At 39.3% G+C, this 23807-nt stretch overlaps 1 protein-coding gene across 1 annotated transcript; it reads right to left on the bottom strand.

Annotated features, from left to right (window-relative positions):
* Positions 1-18939: 18939 nt before the first annotated feature.
* Positions 18940-20634, bottom strand: LOC132062379 (uncharacterized). Its single transcript, XM_059454959.1, has 4 exons — positions 20501-20634; positions 19442-19584; positions 19155-19338; positions 18940-19045 (listed from the first exon to the last, which is right to left on the bottom strand). Exons 1-4 carry the CDS (start codon positions 20632-20634, stop codon positions 18940-18942), a joined length of 567 nt encoding a protein of 188 aa, XP_059310942.1.
* Between the last annotated feature and the right edge of the window lie 3173 nt (positions 20635-23807).

The raw sequence follows: 23807 nt of genomic DNA, 5'->3' as shown, positions 1-23807 counted from the left end.
TTCACAAGGCAGCAAATTCGAAATTTTTGAGGTGTAACAGAAACAATTTCCTTTTTCTTGGTTTGTTTTGTTTGTTTACTTTTTTTTGTTTGTTTGGATACTGTCATTTTTGTTTTGGTTAGCCTTGTTTGGGCCAATGTTGTCACCCGACCTTACTAGGGTGTGATGGGCACCCACTCTCTCTCGAGTCGAGCGAACCTTAGACATTCGCGTAATAAAACACCTTAAAATTTCGAAAACTTCTTAAAATACGGAACTTTTCAAACAACAATCATTATGCAAAATACATGCTTTTTAACATTTACAAATTATTCGCAGGCCACGCACTATCCACAGGACAACGTCCGCAAAGTCTCTAGGATGTACAAATACCATGACATAAGTACTCGGTTTGTGGAGCTTTCCCCTTTGGAACAGCTCCTAGCTTTTTTTTGTTGCCGGGTGTGCCTGCGTGGCATGAAACGACCGAAGAAAGGGTCGATTTTGTCTTGAATATGTGTTAATAACCGCAACTTAATTTAAGAGAAGAAATGTAAATCAAATTCAATACTTTGGACCTTCGACTTGGAAGAAGCATAAATATATATATATGGGTCTCATGCTGTATCCCCCAAGTGAATAATGCGGAAATGAACACACACATCTTAAGTAAAGATGCAATCTAACCCGTGCGTCGCTTCCGACATTCAATGAAATAGTCCCGCCGGACGGCCGCTGGTAGTAATAAAGATGGCCCCTTCGGGCGTTGCCGCTTCCGGCATAATAACAACGATAGCCCCTTCGGGCATTGCTTCCGGCATAATAATAAAGACGACCCTTCGGGCATTGAGGCATAACAATAAAGATGGCCCCTTGCCCGCTTGTCACGGCCCTTATTTTAGTAATGATAATGTAAACATAAGTAGTAAGTGAAATGAAATAGTAAAATCTCGCACCCCTTTCGGAGTGGTTTTGAAAAGAATAGCTCGCTCGGACATAGCCGAGGCCATAGTGCTCCCCGGACGTGAGGGCGAGCCTAGCACACTCGGATCGGGCTGAGGCCACAGCTCGCTCGACACGCGAGACCGAGGCTATAGCACACTTTCGAATAAGGGGAACAAAAGTCTAAATATTAAAACCTCACACCCGTCGGAGTGGTTTTAGAAAAATCAATTTTGTGTTCCTTTGTACAAAACTAGTTCTTTAAAATCAATCGCTGAACCACAACCGCGTTTCCGAAGCCATTTTTGGAACCGAGGTATTAATCATATTAGGAACATTGTCACACCACCACGTACATTATAGAACATAATGAGGGTAACAGCTAAGCTCCTCGTGGTCGGGTCCTGCTATAGGTCAAATATGCTAGTGAGTCATTTCACACAATTTCTAATTCAGGCGTAGTTAATTTCAATCTCGGAAAGGAATTGTCCCCGAGGCACATATTCAAGCTTACTACGGACATGCCAAAGAAAGAAGAAGCCTTACATACTTTTTCCCTCTTACGTTTCCAAATCCCGATTGCCTAAGTTCGCTAAATCGGTTTGTCGCGTTTACCGGTTACTATTCATGACTTAAAATTTCAATCTTGCCTCAATACTTGTCTACCGAAATTTATTTCCGTAAACACACCGTCAGGGATATAACTCGCCAATTTAACAACAACAAACCCGAGAATTCAACTCGGCCAAACTATCAACAATACCCTAATCATCATATCTCCAACTTCAACAATTTATTCAAAATACATTCCAACATAGTAGCTCCTTTTACATAATCAAACAACATTTCATTTATCCATTCACAATTGTTCACACATTCAAATACTAATCCGAAACCATTCAACAATATTCTAGAACACTTCGACAACCCGCACAATATTTCAAACGGTTCAACCAACCCATACACTACCCAAATTCTTTTCAAATCCAACAAGAATAATTACAACACATTTTCTTTCTTCCAAATTCATAAACTACACCAACATTCTACATATTAGCAACATTATTCCTACAATTATAAGAAACCATACTAATGTCATATTAACTTTTCCATAATCCGCAAACGATAACAACTTTATTTCAAGCCATTAAATCTTCATTTAACAAATACGAAATCCACAACACAACAACAATCAAAATACTAAATAAAATTAGCTCATCATACCCCACCAAAACATCCCCCTATACGGCTACCACATCAACACCGACAAACGAATTTATATCGCTATTTCTTCCGTCCTAATCCGTTAAATCTTTAAATAAACTTGTTAACAATGGAAAGGAACCTTCATATTACCTTAATTAGGCAGCCACCATGTTATCACTCTCCTCCTTGGTTGATTTTAGCTCAAATTGAAGACAACCATCAACACTTTTCCCTTCACAAGCGGATTCGCGCGATTTTGGTCACAATTGGTTTTTCTTCTCCAAGGCCTTTTTTCTCTATCTCTCCAGAATTTTCTGGTTGTTCCAGATCTTAAAATGAGGAGGGAAGGGATGAAATATCACTTAAATAACATGGGTCATGGGCCTAACCCGGTTGGGCCCGAGTTGGGCCTAGCCCACTGACCTTTTGACCTTAAAACGTCCATATCTCCTTGTACCGATGTCACCTGGGAACCCACAACCTATGGTTGGAAAGCTAATTCAATTATCTACAACTTATATCTCTTGGTATTTTTCCAAATTCCAAACTTATAATACCGTTTTGCCCTCTCGAAGTCAGGTCACCCGAAAATGTTACTTAAAAATATTCGTTTGAAGCTTCCACTTTGATTTGGCCCAAGGGTCCTTCATGAGTAGTGTTTAAATTTACATATGTGATTCATATAACTTGTCACATGTTCCAAAAAAAAAAAAAATCTTAACGTGTGGGCCCCACCTCAGCTTACAAATAATCCGACGTTCAAAAATACGGGATATAACAAATGTTCAGATATTTTGTTTTGAATGTTGAACTATTTGGTTTCTTGTTTTGGTAATGGTAGTTGGGTTTTTAGTAATGACTTGAGGGGTCCTTGCCCTTGTCGGGCTTATTTTTATACCATCGATGGTTTGGTTTTGCTGTTGTTTTTATCTGGTCTGTTGAGTAGCACGAAAAGGGGAACAAGCTAAAAATAGGGGAGGAGTTTTAGTTCTCTGAACCTAGGAGTTTCGCTTCAGCGTTCTCTCAGACCTCTATAGCGGTCCCACTTCGGCGGTAAGGGAGCCACAGGAGCGGTCAAGGAAGAACAGGGCTTCCGCTTCGGGCCGTAGCACCCGAGCCGGTGCCGGCTCCACAATAAGAATATCATACTATGCTCGGATTATTTTCGCAACTATAATTTAACTCATCCATAGCCAACACATATTAGATATGATCCTGAAATAAGACTTGATTTCGCGCGTAGATACCAATTGGGCACACCGAGATACCAATTTGACCGAAGTAGGACGACTTGAAAGAAAGAAAGGAAATTTCCTAAATGCCCTATAGCCTCCCGTGGATAACCATCATGCTCAACCTGTGCACACACAATCTCCAAGGTAATATTTACTATAAACTGATCGTAAATTAACCCCCCAAAACATGCATATATACATAAGCCCTCACGGCTACCAAAAATGATATACAAAGTGTACACTGAGAGGTCGCATAACATCTACTACCCACACATATGTATCTACGAGCCTCTAAGTGGAGTATTAAAACATAAGGACGGGACAGGACCCCGTCATGCCCGAATATGTACACAAAAGAATATATCAAAAACTGCACCTCCGGAGAAGGGAAGTGCTCCTGTGCAAGCTGATCTGGCTCCTAAGAATCTGGGCCGTCTCCCTGTCTACCTGTGGTATGAACACAGCGTCCAAAAAGAAAGGACGTATAATAATAGTATGTAAGGCATATACAATAACATGATAAAGAAAAACGAGAACGTAAGATCATATATCGCCTCGCGGAGTCGTGCTTAACTTATATAATAAACAACATCATATCATATCATATATTGCTGCGGAACGCGCAGCCCGATCCATTTACCCATACATTCGTCACATATCTATATATAAATATTGCCGCGGAACGAACGGCCCGATCCATTTATCCATATATATATCCCGCGTCTGGCCATCCCGTGTCCGGGACGATATCAGAATATGCCAGCTGATCAGGTGGTACTGTGTATATAGCGCCTGGTCCTTCTTCCCATATCCCATGTATTCACATACATATATCCATGTACCGCATATAATATAAATAGCATGCGTGAGAGCTCAATTAAAAGTTATAAGCCTATCGGAGTGACGTAAGGTCGGTAACCTCCGATTATGTTATGGAATAACCACGATCATCATTTCTCACCCTGAAGGAACTGGTAATATGAGGTGAGACTAGGAACAATAAGCAACATCAATGAAATCATAAGATAAGAATATCGAGCTCATCATATCATCATTATCATGGAATATATCTCATCTCTATCACTTAAGAAGCCCTTAAGAACCTCTAACCTTCGTCTTTTAGGATGTAAGAAGACCATGGGAATATAGAAAGGGAATCACAAAATAAGAGTCATGCCTTTGAAAGAAAGGAACTAGCCTTACATACCTTTACGTCTCTCTAACTTTGCCGACTAAACGCTTCCCTCCAAGTTCATGATTCTACATTCAAGAGAATTCGTACTAAGATTAGATAACCGAAAACATATTTGAAGCTAAGCTAAGGCGACTAAGGGCTAACGAAAATTGGGCAGCACTTCCTTTGTTTCTACAATTTTCTCCATATAATATAACAACTCCCAAACATCAATAACAACATCCATAATATCATAATCAATAAACTTTGTTAGGCTAGACATTATTCAATTCTCAAAATTCCCTCTCAAAGTCATCCATAACCATAGCTACCACCCAACGTCGTATTCATTCACATATAATGCTTCTTTAATATCCTTAATATCATTCATAACAAGATTATACCCATGACATGTCAAGAACTATCATTAAAGTCAAGTCACTATTCAAAAATACCATTATTTTCACGTTTAAGCTCCATATTCTACTTTCCTCCTCAATCCAAGTCTTTCAACCGCTCAATATTCTTAATAACATGAAATGAGCATAAAACTCACCTTTGATTGTGTAGGAACGATCTTTGAATGAAAATACTTCACTTGGAGAAAACCCTAGCTTTAATTTCAAAGGAATTCTTGATTTCCACAAGCCCTAGAGAGCATCCTTGCACTTGATTCTACTAATTTTTGGTGTTTAATCTTTGATTTATCATGGGATTATATTGATATAGTGTGGGGAAGGTTATAGAGGTGTAGAGAGGGTTGGAGAAGATGATAGATGAAGAAGAAAAAAATGAGCTTGGGTCGTCCATATAAAAAAAAATCTGACCCGTTGGGCGATTATACGTTACGAATGACGAAGTGTCGATCAGATCGACGGAGCGTCGATATGACCGTCAAAGTCGTAAAATTTCCAGTGAGCAACGTTCATTTCCTTTCATTCTACGGTGAGAAGGACGGTTCGTCGAGCTGATCGACGGAGTGTCGGTCCCGTCTCCGTCGAATGGTCTTTGAGCTAAATCAATTCTACGGCACAATCGACGAAGTGTTGACCTATTCAACGGTACAAAGAACGACCGTCGGACTCCCCTATTCACAGAACTGTAGTGAAGTTTCATTTTGACGAACTTTTCTCCCTTGCCTCAAATGTCTTCGGAATCTTAATTAGAATTATTAAATACCTTCTCATCTTTGTAGGGATCTCGTGTACACTTTAACTTGCGTTAGTCTAATCACCGTACAACAGCGTGAAACGTCCAAGGCATAACGCCCACGACCTAGTCTAGACTAGTACAAGAGTGACTAATGTAAATTTCAGAATGGAATACAGCTCGAAGACTAATCCTCCATCCCAGAGTGAAGTGGGAGGATATCTTTAAGATAGGTACCGTGTATCTCCCAACGTATCGCAAACAATCACCTGAAACACTCTACACCCCAAGGGGATGTAGCAAGAGTAGCATCTTTACAATCAACACGTACCAAGTAAGTACCATAGGCCGACAATGGTTAGAAACACATATCAAGAAACAATTCACAAATAAGCAGGATAAGTAACTAGATCAATACTATACATCTGTTTACCACACGCTATAACATCAAGACTCTCATATCATGCACAACCCTCCTCTAATAGCCACCAATCAATTTCACAACAATCATACGCTAGTCATATACCATTATGCGATTCGTTCTTAGCACAGGAGTCTACTTATCATTGAGGTATTCCTTATCCTACATCCTTTTGTAAGCCAAACATAAACTGATCCTAAGAACTATTTAAGAGATGAATTAACAGGTATAAGGCAATCATAATCGTAATCAGGTACATGTAATCGCCTAAGTAGAATATCTAAGCCCAATTATGCCAAGTTCCAATGGGTTCAATCCGAATCCAACTTCACAAGTAAAAACACCAAATCATCTCAATACAAGCCGTGATGCAATGCAATGCAATAATGTATGAATGCAATGTAATGCCATGAAAATGTTGTGTACACATGTACTCCGGACAAAAGTGTCGACGTCTCGGTAGCACAATCCAAGGTGAATCGCGAAGTCTAAGCGCCATTCGTCCCGAATCTTTGCCCAACAGACAGATGAGACCTGAATCTTTGCCCTCGGGAGTTCTCACCGGCACCACCCTAGGGGACTCGCGAAATCCATGCACTCACTCAATTCACGATTTCGGGACTAACATAGGATATCAGACTCTCACGTCACTCTCATTTAAAAATCGAGCCCAGCTCATCACTGTGTTTCATCAAGTACCAACAATGTATCAACAATATATCATGAGAGTGCGTGCAATGCATGTATCAACATCAATAATCAGATCAATATCATAAGTACCAACAATACACCAACATTGTATCAGTGTCACATGTACCAACATGAGTACACCAATAATATCATGGAAGACTACACAAGTCATATAGAACTCTATCCTCGTATCAACGTCAACCCGTAAGATACTACAATATCACAATCAAGAAGGAACAACAGATACTAATATCTACTAACAGCACGTGGCATCAAGCCAACACAATGAGACAATAGATCGCAACATAAAACTTTCCCTTTTTACTGCCTATCAATAATTATTGTATGATAATTTCACCTTCTACTTACATGACATCACTACTACCGATCTAGAATTAATTCAAAATCATTGGTACATTTTATCCGCCCAATATCGATTAGGGCCACTATAATAGCATAGCACAATCTAGGCGCATCTCACAGAAATTTCTCACCCCAACCCATAGAAAAGTATGAATCAACCACTCCTTCCAAGTCACATAGAAACCACCGGTACTTAAGGAAACCAGTTCAAGCATCCTAAGGAATCTACAGGCTATAAGCCCGAACAAACAAATCACACGATAATACCATCCTATGGATCAATCCCAAATCTCCAACTCCTATACATATATTCTCCGTTCCTTCTAATACATGAATATGAGAAACTAACTGGAGTCTACCAAAAAGAAAAGCCATAACCTACCTCAAGGCCGAGTGGGTGCCACGAGCATCCGTTGATTCTTCAATTTGTTCACCATGTCGTAATCCACACGAAGGAACTCGATACCATCATGAGACCCAAAATAGGAATCACCGTTAGAACTCTTATAAAAGTTTTTGAATTGATAAGGTAAATTTGGGAACTTAGCCTACCTCTAGATTTCATTCATAACAACACTAGGTGATTTATCAACCTCCTTTCATGAATAAGGTCAACTATTTTAAACCATTAGCTAAGTAAAGTTACCATTTTAAAGCTTATTTTTGAGAAATCCATTTTCAAGATTCATGGAAGAGATCCATTTATAATCTCATAAGCAAATGAAAACTAAGTTAGTAGCCATTCTGGGGTGATGGATAAGAGGGAATAATTCAATGAAGTCCATATTAAGAACAACTAACCAATCATCTTTTTAAGTCTCGGAAGTGATGACCCATTCTTGTAGTTTTTAGATGAGGGACCTTTAATAAGAATCACTAATCTGAAGAATGAATGGATGAAGTTAGAAGGATTACCTTTCCCAAGAAGATATCATTTTTGGCTCCATAAATGCTCCAAAGGCGGATGGACTCTTTAGGGTTTCGGAAAATGAGGTCAAATCTCGAAATGGCACTTAAATAAGGACATTTACTGCACGTCACCACTGCAATGGGCTGACCTGCCGTTTCAGCGGCCTGATGCCACACCCATTCTGCGCTTCAGTAGGGTTATCATCTCTAGAGTGTGACCGCAGTAGCGGTCCACCCAGCGCTGGGGCGGTCCGACTGAGTCCCTGACTCGAATTTTAATGTTTTAATTTCTTCCTGTACAATGGGTCTCGCTAAGCTAGATGTCCGCCGGAAATATTTAACGAAATGAAAGGTCCAGGGTATCACATTTGCGAATATTTCAATATTTTTACGGTAACGACTAAACGGGTCGTTACGCTTTAGAAATAATGTCCCAACAAGCTTGGAAGAACTTTTCGGTAAAGCCATCAGGACCCCCTGCAGTGTCCCCATTCAAACCAAACATTGCCTTCTTAACCTCTTCATCATCTGGCATTTCATAAAGCTTCTGATTTTGTTCCTCTGCAATCATCCTAGGAATCTTCTCCAACATAGCAAAGTCTGTAATGTTGGATTCTTCTCTGTATTGATCTGAGAAGAATCTAATTGCTTCCTGGGCTGTCTCTACTTCAGTTTCCAGCCATATTCCTAGTTGATTCTAAATTCTTTACAACTGCAATCTCTTCCTCTTTCCATTGACATAAGCATGAAAGAATTTTGTGTTTCTATCTCTATCTTCAAACCATTGCACTCCTACTTTTTGTTTACAAAACTTTTCTTCAATAGCATAAAATCTAATCGATTCATCTAGTACTCTTTGCAACCTTTCTTTATTCATCTAAGTAGGATTCTGTTCAAATTCCCTCTCATTTACTTGCACCGCCTCGTCCAGAGAAGCTATCTGTTTAAAGATATCACCATATGAATCCCTGCTCTATTTAGAAAGAGCTTTACCCACCTTTTTTTTTAGCTTATTATGAATGTTAAAAGGGTCTGACCTATAAGATTCCTCCTAATTTTACTTGACCCCTTCTTGAAAATTCCCACGTTCAACCCAAAAGTTAAGAAATTTGAATGATTTCTTAATAATTCCGCTACCAAAGATTCAAATTTACCAGTAAGGGAGAGTGATCAGAACCTTATTTGATGAGATGTTCAATAACCAAATTAGGAAAACTATTATGCAAAGTTTGTTTCCCAAGATATCTATCTAATCTTTTGAAAATACATGCCTCGTCATATCTCCCATTCCACCACATATATATGCTCTCAGTAAATCCCAAATCCATCAGTAAGCAAGTGGTAATACAATGCCTAAAATCCTCTGTCTCTGTAATTTGTACAGGCAGTCCTCCAATTTTTTCAATATCTTCAGTAATGACATTGAAATCCCCTCCCACAAGCCATGGAATAGTAATATGAGAGGAGATGTCATATAAATATTCCTATGGAGCAATTCTACCACCCCTTTCAGTACTAGCATACACAAAAGTAATAATCATTTCCTGTCCATCAACCAGATGTGTAAATTTGCAAGAAAGCAGTTGATCAGTGTCTCTCTGTACTTCAACCTGTATATCTGCTTCCACAAATAACCAAATCTTTCCATTTACATTTTTTCAAGCTATCCCCATAGTCAACCATAGTCTATACATATCAATATGTCTCACATGCTGGAAAGGCTCCAATAAAGCAACATAATTAACCTGTTTTTGCCTATTTAATAGCACCACCCTTTCAAAGTCCTGTTTAGTGTTTACAAACATTATATTCCATATTAATGAGCTATTCATTGGGAAACTGCTTTGGCATAATCTTTCCTTGTTTGTACTTCTCCTACTGTTTTGGGTGGAACACTTTTATCCCTTGTTTTGTGTTGTCCTCTTTTGCTTTTGTAATGTGTTTAGGAGAAACATCTCCTCTATTGCTGTCCTCTAGTAATTTCACCTTCATCTCTGATGTCTACCTTTATAATCACCACCTTTCCCTATTTATCTAGTTCATGGTTTTTTGCTACCAATTGAGGATTGTGTTGGCCAGAGCTTGCTTGTTCTTCTTCCAATTCATCTTTACTTTGCTGACTTATGTGTGCAATTATTTCCCTCTCCTATTGTGTTCTATCCTCCTTACTTTGTTGATTATGTTTTGCAGAAGTTGCAGTATCACCTTCTGTTGACACCTAATTTTGGCGCGTCGTGCTTAAAATTAACGTCTCGAGGAACTCTGATCGTTAAAAAGCGCGAAATACATTTTTAAATCTTTCCACAATTTATTGTTGATTATAGTTATTTTAGGAATTTTATCCATGTATTGTCATTTTCAAGAATCATTATTTTTGCACATGTACAGCGTAATACTACCATTTTTGTGCAATTAATTTTTGTTTCTTAATTTTATAGCAATACATTTTCATATCTTAAACATTAATATTTATATTTTATACTTACATTATCATTTATACATGTATTAGTTAACTATATTTTAGTACAGTCGTCAGTGTAGAGAAAATCGAAGCAATTAATTCTTAAACGCAGAGCAAGAATACGATCAAGTCAAGGTCTCATCATCTTTTTAAAAGTTGACATTTGAGGTGATGGATTGGTTTTTTCGTCCATTGGTTAATACATCAGTACACATTAGTTAAAAGAGATAAAGGGGATTAGGAGGTGCATTATTTTATTCTTTGGACAAAACAAGGACACATACAACACTCTGATTTTTAGAATTTTAATTCTTCATTCCTAAGAAACCCTAAACATTTTCCCTCTCATTTTTTTCACACACAGCCGCCGCTGCCGCCTCTACGCCGGAGCTCGAAGCTCCGGTGACGCTCCAAACTGCCTCTTCCACTAGCTGCAATGCCCACCACAAAACCACCTACCCTTCTCTCCCTCCGTTCTCCTCTCCCCACTGCTCCAGTGAACCGGAGAAGCCACCACGAAACAACGACACCAAACAGCCCACTTCGTCTTCTTCGCTGCTTCGGTGAACCGGAGCAGCCAACAACCAATGCCACCCCCTCTCCCTTTGTTTGTCATTGTCACCACAGTTTATGCTCGAAAACGGAATTTTTATGCTTTAAAGTTTTGGATCTGGCCGGAAAACATCAATTAAAATCGGTGACTGTTCGTCTTCTCCCACAAACGCCCTTGTTCTGCGTTTTTTTATATCTATATTATTATATGTGTTCTATTTGTTTTATGTTGTTGGATTCATTTCTTACAAGATTTTCGTAGGTGTTGCTGCTGCCATGCTATGCTTCATCTTGCTCGCTGAATTGTGACTACATTTTTGCCACTAATTTCTAATGTTTTGCTTCATTCCTCACTATTTTGGGTTGTGCCCCACAGGCTTTAAATTGTCATGAATAACGTATGTATCGGTTCAGCTAACATGTTTTTGCTATCATGTGAAATATTTTTAATGAAAGATATAATTTTTTGAAACACTACTGCTATTTTCTAGACTTCTTGTTTGTGATTGACTAGGGTTAAGGTAGAAAACTATTTTTGCATTCTTTTTACTAAATAAGTGTAAGATTTTGTGCCCGGAAAATACTACTCGGATGGACAATGGGACTGTTGTTGACACTTTTACCCTTTTTATCATTTATTTAAACTCATTTGGGCGAATACTAAACCCAAATGGCCGATGAAGAAATTTCTGTCTGATTCCAAGGCCTCCCCTGTATAAAAGATGGGTTTTATTTTATGTTTATTCATTATTTCTTTAATTCATTCGATAATTATTTATTCTCTTACTGACACTTTTACTAAGTGGTTAAACAGGTACACGGAGATACATCTCGAAGATGACACTCGGAAGGAACTCCAATCACTATTTGTATTTAATTACCGCGTTGAAGCATAAACTTATAGTATAGTGGAAACTTTATTTTTAGAATGACGGCCAGAGATATTTGTATACTTATTGCCTGCATGTTTAGTTTAAAGTTTGTCGTGCGCTTTAGGCAAGACTTAGACCGTCAATACTTTCATAAATAGATTAAATTGACTTAGTATAAATACATTGTTAATTAATTCACACTTTTGGTGTTTAGGCAAAAATATTAGTCCATCCTTTATTTTGTATTCTTTATACACTTTTTTTACGACTTTTTTCGTATACACAACATACATTATAGTTGAGTTAAATCCACATTTTCGACGCTAGGTAAATATTAGGCCGTCATTTTACAAATCTTTTATTCTTTAAAGACATTATATCTTTTCACTCATTTTTTGTACATAATTCCTTATACTTATTTTTGCCAATACTTTTTACAATTCTTTCCTTATTCTTATGATAATATATTCATTAAACAAACACTCTTTTATGAAATGGTAGAAACAAGTCAAATCGACTTTACTTTTCTGAATTCTTTTGTTAAATAAGCTCTTTATACCAATGAATATTCGTAAATTTCTTTTTACATTCTGTATGCACTGATATATCTAGTTATACAATTCTTTATTTGATATACAGTCTTTTATATTTGAAATACATTCTTTATATGTTTTATATACATACATTCTTTTATATACATACACACATTCTTTATGTACTTGATATACCTATTTTACATACTGTAATACTTTTTTTATACATCTTTTATATAGTTGTATACATTCTTTACACCAACTGATATACTTTTTGTGCCAATAGATATACACTCATTTTACTAACAAATACACTACTACGAGGTATGTTTTCTTTAAAATCCTTTGTACATTCCTATCAATAAACATTCTTTATAAATACTTGATATACATACATTTTTTTATACACTGTATATACTTAGCATGTTATCACCTAGTGTAGCTTTTCATGAAATCATAACATTTTGAAAACAAGTAATAATATGATAAATAGATAAATAATCCCCCTCTAGTGTTCAGTTAAACTAAGTTTAAGGACTGTTTTCGGACGGGCTCTGACGGATGCCTAATACCTTCCCCTCGGGGTAATTAAAACTCTTATCTAGAATCTCATTGGTTTCGTGGAATAAAAATGGAGTAGACACACAAATACATATAGGTTTCCTATTTTTCCTTAAAAATAAGGTGGCGACTCTAACCCTTTTTAAAACCAATTAGAAGAATCATAAAGTCAAACTATCTTGGACCAGTTCAAAAGAGGGTGCAACACTTCACTCAAGTTTGCATCCACATTTCTACTCAGCTCTGCTTCGTGTGGCTTCTCAGGTAATTCACTATTTTGTTCCTCTTATTGAAAAATTGATTAACTCTCATGCTTTCAGTTTTCTTAAATTCCCAATAGAGTTTCATGTAATCAGTCAGGAAGACAGACCTATTGAAAAGTTAGCCGATTCTATCAAATCTTATGTACCTCGCTATCCATCTTGATTCCGAGATAACTATTTGCAACCAAACTCATCCTGATGGGACTTCATATGGCTAAAATGTTACACTAATACTCATTTAACACATTTAAACCTAACCCGAATTTACGGAATGTTACATTTTCTCCCCTTTGAGATCATTCATCCTTGAATGATGGGTGATGGTTCTCATGGTTGAACTTGCACGCCATAAGGACATGGTTGCATGAATTATGGATTGAATGTTCGCTAAACTGAATTAATTACTAGACTGACTGAATACTGAACTGAATGAGTAAGCTGAATGAGTCTGAAACTCAATGGATACTGAATTGAATGAATGCTGAACTGATTGAGTACTAGGACATGAATATCTGAGTGCTGAACTGGCATGAATATCTGAGCACTGGATATTTTAATGTTATAACATGAGATTTGAATACTGAAAACGTGAATGTTATAAAATGACACTGAGTGTACGGCGACCAACTCTAGTGGAAATTTTAGCTCGTAAGCCACTTGAATGGTTCTTTGTAGGATCCTGTATGGTTTAATATATATGGGACCAAGCTTCCCTTTCTTCTCAAATTGCATGATGCTTTTCATAGGTAAAACTTTCAAGAAACTCCCAATCGTTAACATAAAGCTCTAAATCTCTGTGCCGCACATCTGAATAGGATTTTTGGTGACTCTTAGCCATTTTCAAATGCTCCTGAATCAATTTAATCTTTTTCCATAGCCTGATGGACCAAGTTTGGCCCTAGCAATTCTGTTTTTCCAACTTTATACCACTAATAGGTGATCTACAACTTCTCACATACAATGCTTAAAATGGTGCCATCTTGATATTGGCATGATATCTATTATTAGAAACAAAATCAATGAGGGGGAAATGATCATCCCAATTACCCTTAAAGTTTAGGACTCATGCTCTCAACATATCTTCGAGCATTTGGATAGTGCGCTCTGCCCGACCATCTGTCTGGGGATGAAAAGCGTTACTGAGATTTACCTTGGTAGCCAATCCTTTTTGAAAGAACTTCCAAAAATTTACTGTGAACTGGACACCCTGATCGGAAATAATGGACACTGGAGTCCCAAGCAATCTAATAATTTCCTGAATAAACTACTTGGCATAGTTTTCTGCTAAATCTGTGGTCTTCACTAGCAAAGGTGTGCTTTCGATTTGGGTGATTATAGAGCCACGTACTAAGTCCATATTTATCATCTCTAATCAAGAATATCTGTATTCTATGCTAAAATATCGGGCTTCTGATTCTCAGTATTCACTTGCTTACAATTTGGACCACATGGCCACAAACTCTGCTTCGTTCTTTTTATGTCGTTCCACCAGTAAATCTCCTTATGTTCTTGATACAACTTGGTGCAACCTAGGTGAATAGAATACCTGGAATTGTGTGCTTCTGACATGATTCTCTCACTAGGTCCATCCACATTTGGAACAGGTAACCTGCCGTGGTACCTTAACGTACTATCATCTCCCCCTTGTTCGAAAGTTGTCGTTTTATTCTTGTGAATCCTCTCATTCAAGTGAAATAAGTAGGGATCCCTATACTATTTTCTTCCACTTCGGCTACTAAGGAGGATTCAGCTCTATTCTGAATAAAATTCCACCATATTCTGAGTCCAAGAGTCGAACTCCAAGTTTGCTAAATAGTGAACTTCCTCAGCATGATTCTTTTGTCTGTCTCAACATGAGCTATACTCTTCATAATTGATTTCTTTTTGAGACACTTCCTGGAATATGCATAGTATTGGTGCACGCTAAGCCTTTGACCAATACCCTAAAGATTATAGTCTCGTCCAATAGCACTACCCTTGTTACACGTAACTGGGCATGATCTTATAGTTTTTCTGTGATCGCTTAATTGAATATAACTGGTCTTGACACAAGTCGATCGTCGATCATTCTATTCGCTTTGTATTTCTTTGTACATGCGAGGCACATCCTTATGAAGACTATTTCATTATGCGCTCATTATTGAACTGGTGTTCTTCATATCTCATGCTAACCCTTCAATTTTCAAATACTCAACTGGACTTACTAACGATGCATACATCTCTCCCTTAGACCAAAGGTTAAGGTCTTATACTTGTGAATCCTTCTCTCTTGTTGGGATTTGACCAACTTTCCTTATCTTCTACAATTCTTTGTGTAGCGACCCGTTCGGTCATTACATGTACTTTGACCATTTTACCCCTGTCGATCCAATTCCCGAGGTTATCGTGCGATTCTAGCAAAACTTAGGAAATTAGAACTCTTAAGTGGAAAAGTTTAACCAATTGTTGACTTTTGGGTAAATGCACCTTTTTCTAAATTCCGTCAATTCTATGAGGTCCGTAGGGTCGAGATTATGACTTGGTGGGGCGGTTGGTTTGGTTACCGAGGCCTTTGGTTGCGTTTTGGATACTTGGTTGGAAACTTGATTTATTCTGTTTGGGGGTCGACTTTGTGTATTAGACTTCTGTTGGGAATTCCGAGGTCACGGTTGAGCTCGTAGCGTGTTTTCAATCTTGTTTGCATATCTGGTTTGTGTCCAGAAGGCCTCGGATTGATGTCGGGATTTTGGGATAGACTTGTGGAAAACTAGAAAATCTGGTTGCTAGTGTTCTCGCCATGGCAAGCTCAGTACTGCCATGGCGAGGACTTGCATTTAAGTGAAATTTCGCCATGGCAGATGACTTGGCCACTAGGGCGGGACCACAATGGCGATCCTTATGACCGCCGTGGCGGTCGACGGGACCAGTCCTGTCACGTCCCAACAGACGTGAGTGGCACCCACACTAGACCTACAGTGGGCGAACCAATCCCTCAACCCATTATCAAGCCAATTTCAATTACTTAAACCAATTAATAAACATTGCTAACGAATAACGGAATAAGATGTCTGACAACAATATAAATAAAATAGCAAGTGCGAAAAATCTAGCTATTAGATCCCCGAAATCTGAAAGTCACCGTACAAGGACTCTAACCAATAATATCTAAAAGAAGAGATACTATCTAAAAATAAACATAATGTCTGGGATGAAAATAGACATCTAAAATAAAGAAAGATCTTCAGGCAGCATGGCACAGATAGGAGCTCACCCTCTGATCTTGGTAACGGGTAACCTCAACTAGATGCGAGATCTGGAAGACGTCACCGGCTTAAAATCTGCATTCACAAAAAGTGCAGCAAGTGTAAGTCAGTACAAACAACACGTATTGGTAGGTATCATAGGCCGACTAAGATTAGTATCATGCATACATACATAAAATAAATGAAATAGGCAGACAGGCACAACAAACATGTATCACAAATAAGATCCTCAAATAATCCACTTTCAGAATAAGTCACTAATGATCAACAATGAAACACCAATGCTCAAGCCAAAAAGAGTAGAATAAACAATAATTTTTCAGCTCTATCACATATCTGTACACACATGCTACATGGTAATGTTTTCCCCAAATAGCCATGACCTGCAGGGGACCCATGGTGTCCATGTACCACTCGTTCTGGAAAGAACCTCAGACCACGACCTCATAACTAGGCCACATCGTCACCCCTGTCAAATGTGCTGTAGAAGATGTATATGTTCCATCTCAATCATCATCAACAGCTCATAATCGTATCACAAGGATAACTCAAATACACGTGTCAAGTCAATACCAATGAGGTATAATCAAATACACAAGATACAATAAGACTCACAAATAATCTTCTAAATAATAATAGAGTATGTCGCTATCATCAATTCATCTCTGAAGGGTATAGATGAACACCTTCCTTTCAACATCTCAAGAATACAATTCAAGTTTATTAGCCTCAGCAATAGCGAATCACTTCACAAAATCAAATCATACAACTAACAATGAACACCAAGCTCCAAGTCCGAAGACCTAGACACATTTTATTCCATAAATTCTACGACATATACAATCAACTAAGATAATTAAACAACATTAAACAATAATGGACAATACCCATTAATACTGTAGGCTTTCCTTGGTATTTCTGTTCTACCCTTCAATTCCTATTAAAGGTCTTTTGATTGAAACAAGAATCAAATAAGAACATTACGCGAAGAAAGTTAGTGATTAAGGCTTACCTTTGATGAAGACTGGTGCCCTAGCCATAGAAAGTCGCCTCTATGCTCTTGAGAACTGTTTTTGGGATTATGGGAAGTGTGGGCACGAAATAACTACTTAAACTCATCATTAAACTTAAGCAACCTTCGTTGCAGCAAACAAGGTTTCGCTGCAATGAGAACAGGACCTTCACTACAATGAACCCTGGGAAAATCCCAACCTTCGTTGCAGCGAACCCCTCCTTCGCTGCAATGAGTCATTTTTGACCAGTGAGCTCGAAATTTCACCATTTTTTACACTTAGTCTCTCAAAATCATTCTAAGGCCCTACGAACACAAACCAACACCAAGTTAACAACACATCACAGAGTCACTTATACGTCACAAAACACAACATATGACACAACTAAGTCATTTAGGTCTGCTCATTCCTAATCTCGAGAAAGCACTAGCAGGGGTAGAAAGGTCAAAACATGCATAGCGACCAAGTGGGTCGTTACGTCAGATACCAATTGTACAACCGTTCGTCCTCGAATGGACAAGAGGGAAGGAAATAAGGGAAAAGGTATCTAATTGAGCGAAAAGATGGGGATACTTATCATGCATATCTGACTCAGTCTCCCAAGTGGCTTCCTCAACAAATGATTGAGAATCTCAAACGGCCCAATATATCTAGGACTAAACTTAACTTTCTTTCCAAATCTCATCACACCCTTCTTGGGTGAGACTTTCAACAATACTTGTTCCCCCACCATAAACTCAAGATCCCGAACCTTTCGATCCGCATACTCCTTTTGCCTGCTCTGAGCTGCTAAGAGCTTTTCTTGTATTAGATTGACCTTATCTAGAGACTCTCTCAACATATCAGTGCCCCAAGGTCTTACTTCGAACGCATCAAACCACCCAATAATTGATCTATACTTCCTCCTTTTAAAGTACCTCGAACGGAGTCATATCAATACTCGAATCATAACTATTATTATAAGAGAACTCCACCAATGGTAAAAATTGGTCCCAATGACCACCGAAATCAATCATACACGTATGAAGCATGTCTTTAAGAAGCTGAATCACCTGCTTGGACTGACCGTCTGTCTGGGGGTGAAAAGTTGTACTAAGGTCCAACCTAGTACCAAATTCCAAATGTAATTGCTTCCAAAATCGAGATGGAAACGTCATGCCCCTATCGGATATAATGGAAATAGGAACCCCATGCAGTCTAACAATCTCACGGATGTAGACCTTGGCTAGCTTCTCAGAATTATAAGTAAGTTGGACCGGAATAGAATGTGCAGACTCAGTCAACCGGTCGACAATGACCCAGATGGAATCAAACTTACCTAAGGTCTTCGGAAGACCCACCACAAAATCCATGGCTGTCCTCTCCCACTTTCATTCAGGATGGGCATTCTGCAAGAGTACCACCAGGTCTTTGGTGCTCGTACTTATCCTGCTGACAATTTAAACACTTGGAAACATAATCAGCTATATCACGCTTCATCCTGTCCCACCAGTAATGCTATCTCAATTCACAGTACATCTTCGTTTCACCAAGATGAATAGAATATCTAGAACTATAGGACTCCTCTAAAATCATCAAAATTAAGTTACCTACTCGAGGAACACACGCGCGCCCCTTGATTCTCAAAGATGCCCTCTTCATCAATCACGGCCTCCTTGGCCTCACCACTCAATACCTTGTCCCAAATTTTGCATAAAATTGGATCGACACTTTGTTTTGACTTAATCTGATCTAAAAGAGATGACCTTGCCTCAATAAAAACCAACACTCTACCTTGAACAAGATAAATCAAGTCACACCAAACTGTTAGCCAGAGCCTGAACCTCCATAGCTAACGGACACTCTGAAGTGACCAAACGAGCCAAGCTGCCCATACTAGTGGACTTCCTGCTCAAGGTATCTGCCACTTCTTTCGCCTTTCCAAGATGATATAAAATAGTAATGTCATAATCCTTCAACAATTCCATCCATCTCTGTTGCCTAGAATTTAAATTCCGCCGAGTAAACACGTGCTGCAGGCTATGATGATCAGTGAATATTTCACAATGGATACTATAAAGATAGTGCCTCCAAATATTCAATGCAAACACCACTGCTACCAACTCTAAGTCATGAGTAGGATAATTCTTTTAATGAATCTTTAATTGCCTAGAAGCATAGGCAATAACCCTCTTATCCTGCATCAACACAACACCTAAACCTGAACGAAAGCATCATAATAAACCACAAAATCCTTACCCTCCACGGGCAAAGCAAGAATCGGTGCTGTAGTCAACAAAATCTTAAGCTTTTGAAAGCTCTCTTCACACTCATCGGATCACGGAAAGGTACCTCTTTCTGCGTCAAACGGGTCAAGTGTGATGCAATGGAAGCAAACTCCTTCACGAACCGCCGGTAGTAACTAAACCCACGAATCTACTGATTTCTATCATTGATGTGGGCCTAGCCCAATCTCTGACGGCCTTAATCTTTTTGGGAGCAACCATAATCTGCTCCTTCGAAACCACATGCCCCAAGAAGAATACCGAATTGAGCCAAAATTTACACTTCGGGAACTTAGCATACAACTCCCTATCCCTCAACAATCCAAGGACAACTCTTAGATGTTTTTCACGATCTTCCCTTCTATTCAAATAAATCAATTGCAAAAGAATCTTAGAATGGCTTAAAAATTCAGTTCATCAAATCTATAAAAGCAGCAAGGGCATTAGTGAGCCTGAAAGACATGACAAGAAACTCGTAATGTCCGTATCTAGTACGGAAGGCTGTCTTAGGGATATCCTCAGCCCGAATCTTTAACTGATGGTAGCCCATTCTCAAATCAATTTTAGAGAACACACATGCTCCCTGAAACTGGTCAAACAGATCATCAATGTGAGGAATAGGATATATATTCCGGATGGTGACTTTATTTAACTGTCAGTAATCAACGCACATCCGCACAGTCCCATCCTTCTTTTTCACAAAAAGCACAAGTGCGCCCCACAGAGAGATACTTGGTTGAATAAAACCCTTACTGAGAAGGTCCTGAAGCTGGTCTTTTAATTCCCTCAACTCTGCTGGGGCCATACGATATGGAGGGATAGAAATAGGGTGAGTCCCCAGCTCTAAGTCAATGCAGAAATAAATTTCGCGGTCTGGTGGCATACCCCACAAGTCCGCACGAAAGACCTCTGCGAACTCACAAACTACAGGAACTGACTCAAGTGGTGACTCTCAGTATCAATATCACGAGTATGCGCCAAATAAGCCAAACACCCCCTCTCAATGAGTTTCTTAGCACGAACATAAGAGATATTTTCCTCTGGGGAGGGATTAAATTTTCCTTTCCACTCAAGTCTAGGTATCCCGGGCATAGCTAAGGTGACGATTTTAGCGTGACAGTCTAGAATTGCATGGTAGGTAGATATCCAACTCATACCCAGAATAACATCGAAATCTACCGTGTCTAAAATCATTAAGTCTACCCAGGTACCATAACCTATAATCGTAACAATGTAAGATCGAAACACTTTAACCACAGAATCTCCGACCGGAGTAGATACAAGAATAGGAATATTAAGCAAGTCACAAGTCGTATCAAAACTCCTAGAAAAGTAAGTAGACACATACAAAAATGTGGAGCCCCGATCAAATAGTGCAGAAGCCTGCCAACGACTGACTGAGATAGTATATGTGATAACTACATCTGAGCTCTCGGCCTCTGGCTTGCCTGGCATGGCATAGCAATGGGCATGCCCACCACTAGCATGAGAACCTCCACGGTCTCCCTGGAGTGTCTGAGCTCTACCTCTACAAGACTGATAACTGCCCCTGTTGGGCTGAGTGCCACCTCTACCCATCCTCTGGCCACCCCGCCCAGTCTGAGCACGGTTCCCACCAAAAGATCCCCCTCCATTAGCCGGAGCAACTGAGGGCCTGAAACTGACCATTCTAGTTACCCCGCCTGAGTCTAGGACAAAACCTCTTAATGTGCCCCTGCTTGCCACACTCATAGCAGGCACGATCAAGAGTGGACCTCTAAACTGACACCGAAGAAGCTGAAAAACCTCCCTCATCTAGAACTCAAGATTGAGACCCCCTTTTTTTGGCTGATAGAGTACTGAATGACTCTAGATGACCCTTCAATCGAAGCCGACATAGTCTGCTGAGCCTGACGACCCGAGTAACTCTGGGATCCCTGTCCCTTAGAAAACATACCACTGAAATTACCTTTCGGGCCTTCTTCTCTGCATATTTATTATGGCCATCCTGACAGACACCCTCAAAAAGCTTCACGTGATCCAAAACCTCCTGAAAAGAACAACCCCTAGTCACCAACTGAAGGGCATATCAGCCCCTTCACAAAATGTCTAACCCTCTCCTCCTCAGTAGGCAAAAGCTGGAGAGCATAACGAGCTAAGAAGTGAAATCGGGACTCGTAAGCAACCACAAAAGAATTTCCCCGCTCAATATTACTGAACTCATAACGCCGCCTGTCCATTAAAGTACGAGGAACATCCTTCTCAAGAAAAATCATGTAGAACTGAGTCCAAGTTAATGGAGGCAAATTCACTGCCCTACACTCTACAAACGCCCTCCACCATAACTTGGCATGTCCCATGAGCTGAAAAGTCACAAACTCTGCTCTATACTTCTTGACTGCCCCCATTTTATGGATCCTCTCATGGCAATTAATAATGAACTCATAGACATCCTCTGCCTCAGTACCAAAGAACTTTGGTGGCTTCATATAAGTGAACCTCCAAAACAAATCATGTTCGTCACCTGTCATCATCGGTCCTCCCACTGGATTAGGAAATAACTCAGGTCCTGTGGCCTCATCCAAATGTGGATCCACAGCTGCGGCATGCTGTGCCCCTAGCGCCTGAACTGGAGCCTGAGTCGGACCACCTGCTCTCGTACCCTGATTACCTACTGCTGTCGATAACAAACCACCTCTGCTAGGCCATTCAATAGGTTCAGCACTCGAACCATAACATCTGACAAAGACTAGAGTAGCGATAATATCCGACTGAGCTAGTGCTGTTGTGAACTCGACTGCCTCATCCTGAATATCCTAAGGCTCAGGGGACTCAGCGCGCTGCTGACCAGCCGTAGGAGCCCCGCCCCTGGCTGGTGCTACCGCTCCCCTACCTCTACCTCGACCACGGCTCCTGGCCTGGCCTCCTCCTCCATGAGCTGCGGCCCCAGCGGCCTGACCTTTTCCATGACCTGCGACCTCAGCGGCCCGCGTGGGTAACTCGTTTGTTGCTGCTGCCACATGAGTCCTCACCATCTGTGATAGAATAGAAAGAAAAATCAGATACCAATTTGAATCATCCAAATACCAATTGGAATCAAGTAGCATGAAAGAAAGAGTGAAATTGAAGTTTCCTAGTGTCTCATAGCCTCCAGAAGATAAGTACAGATGTCTCCATACTGATCTACAAGACTCTACTAGACATGCCTTTATACGATGAGATCAACGAACCTAAAGCTCTGATACCAACTTTGTCACGTCCCAACAGACGTGAATGGCATCCACACTAGTCCTACAGTGGGTGAACCAATCCCTTAACCCATTATCAAGTCAATTTCAATTACTTAAACCGATTAATAAACATTGCTCACGAATAATGGAATAAGATGTCTAATAATAATATAAATAAAATAGCAAGTACGGAAAATCTAGTTATTACATCCCCAAAATCTGAAAGTCACTGTACACTATAACCAACAATGTCTAGAAGAAGGGATACTACCAACAATTTCTAGAAGAAGAGATACTGTCTAAAAATAAATATAATGTCTGGGATGAAAGTAGATATTTTAAATAAATAAAGATCTTCAGGCGGCATGACACACATAGGAGCTCACCCTCTGAACTTGGTAACGGGTAACCTTAACTAGATGCGAGGCCTGGAAGACATCTCTGGCTCAAAATCTGTTCTCACAAAAAGTGCAGCAAGTGTAAGTCAGTACAAACAACACATACTGGTAGGTATTATAGGCCGACTAAGATTAGTATCATGCATACATACATAAAATAAATGAAATAGGCAGAAAGGGACAACAAACATGTATCACAAATAAGATCTTCAAATAATCTACTTTCAGAATAAGTCACCGATTATAAAAAATGAAACACCAATGCTCAAGCCAAATGGAGTAGAATAAACAATAAAGTTCCAGCTCTATAACATATCTGTACACACATGGTAAATGGTAATATTTTTCTCAAATAGCCATGACCTGCAGGA

Source organism: Lycium ferocissimum, chromosome 7, assembly GCF_029784015.1.
Source record: "Lycium ferocissimum isolate CSIRO_LF1 chromosome 7, AGI_CSIRO_Lferr_CH_V1, whole genome shotgun sequence".
Lineage (NCBI taxonomy): Eukaryota > Viridiplantae > Streptophyta > Magnoliopsida > Solanales > Solanaceae > Lycium > Lycium ferocissimum.
This window is presented reverse-complemented; position numbering and strand designations above follow the sequence as displayed.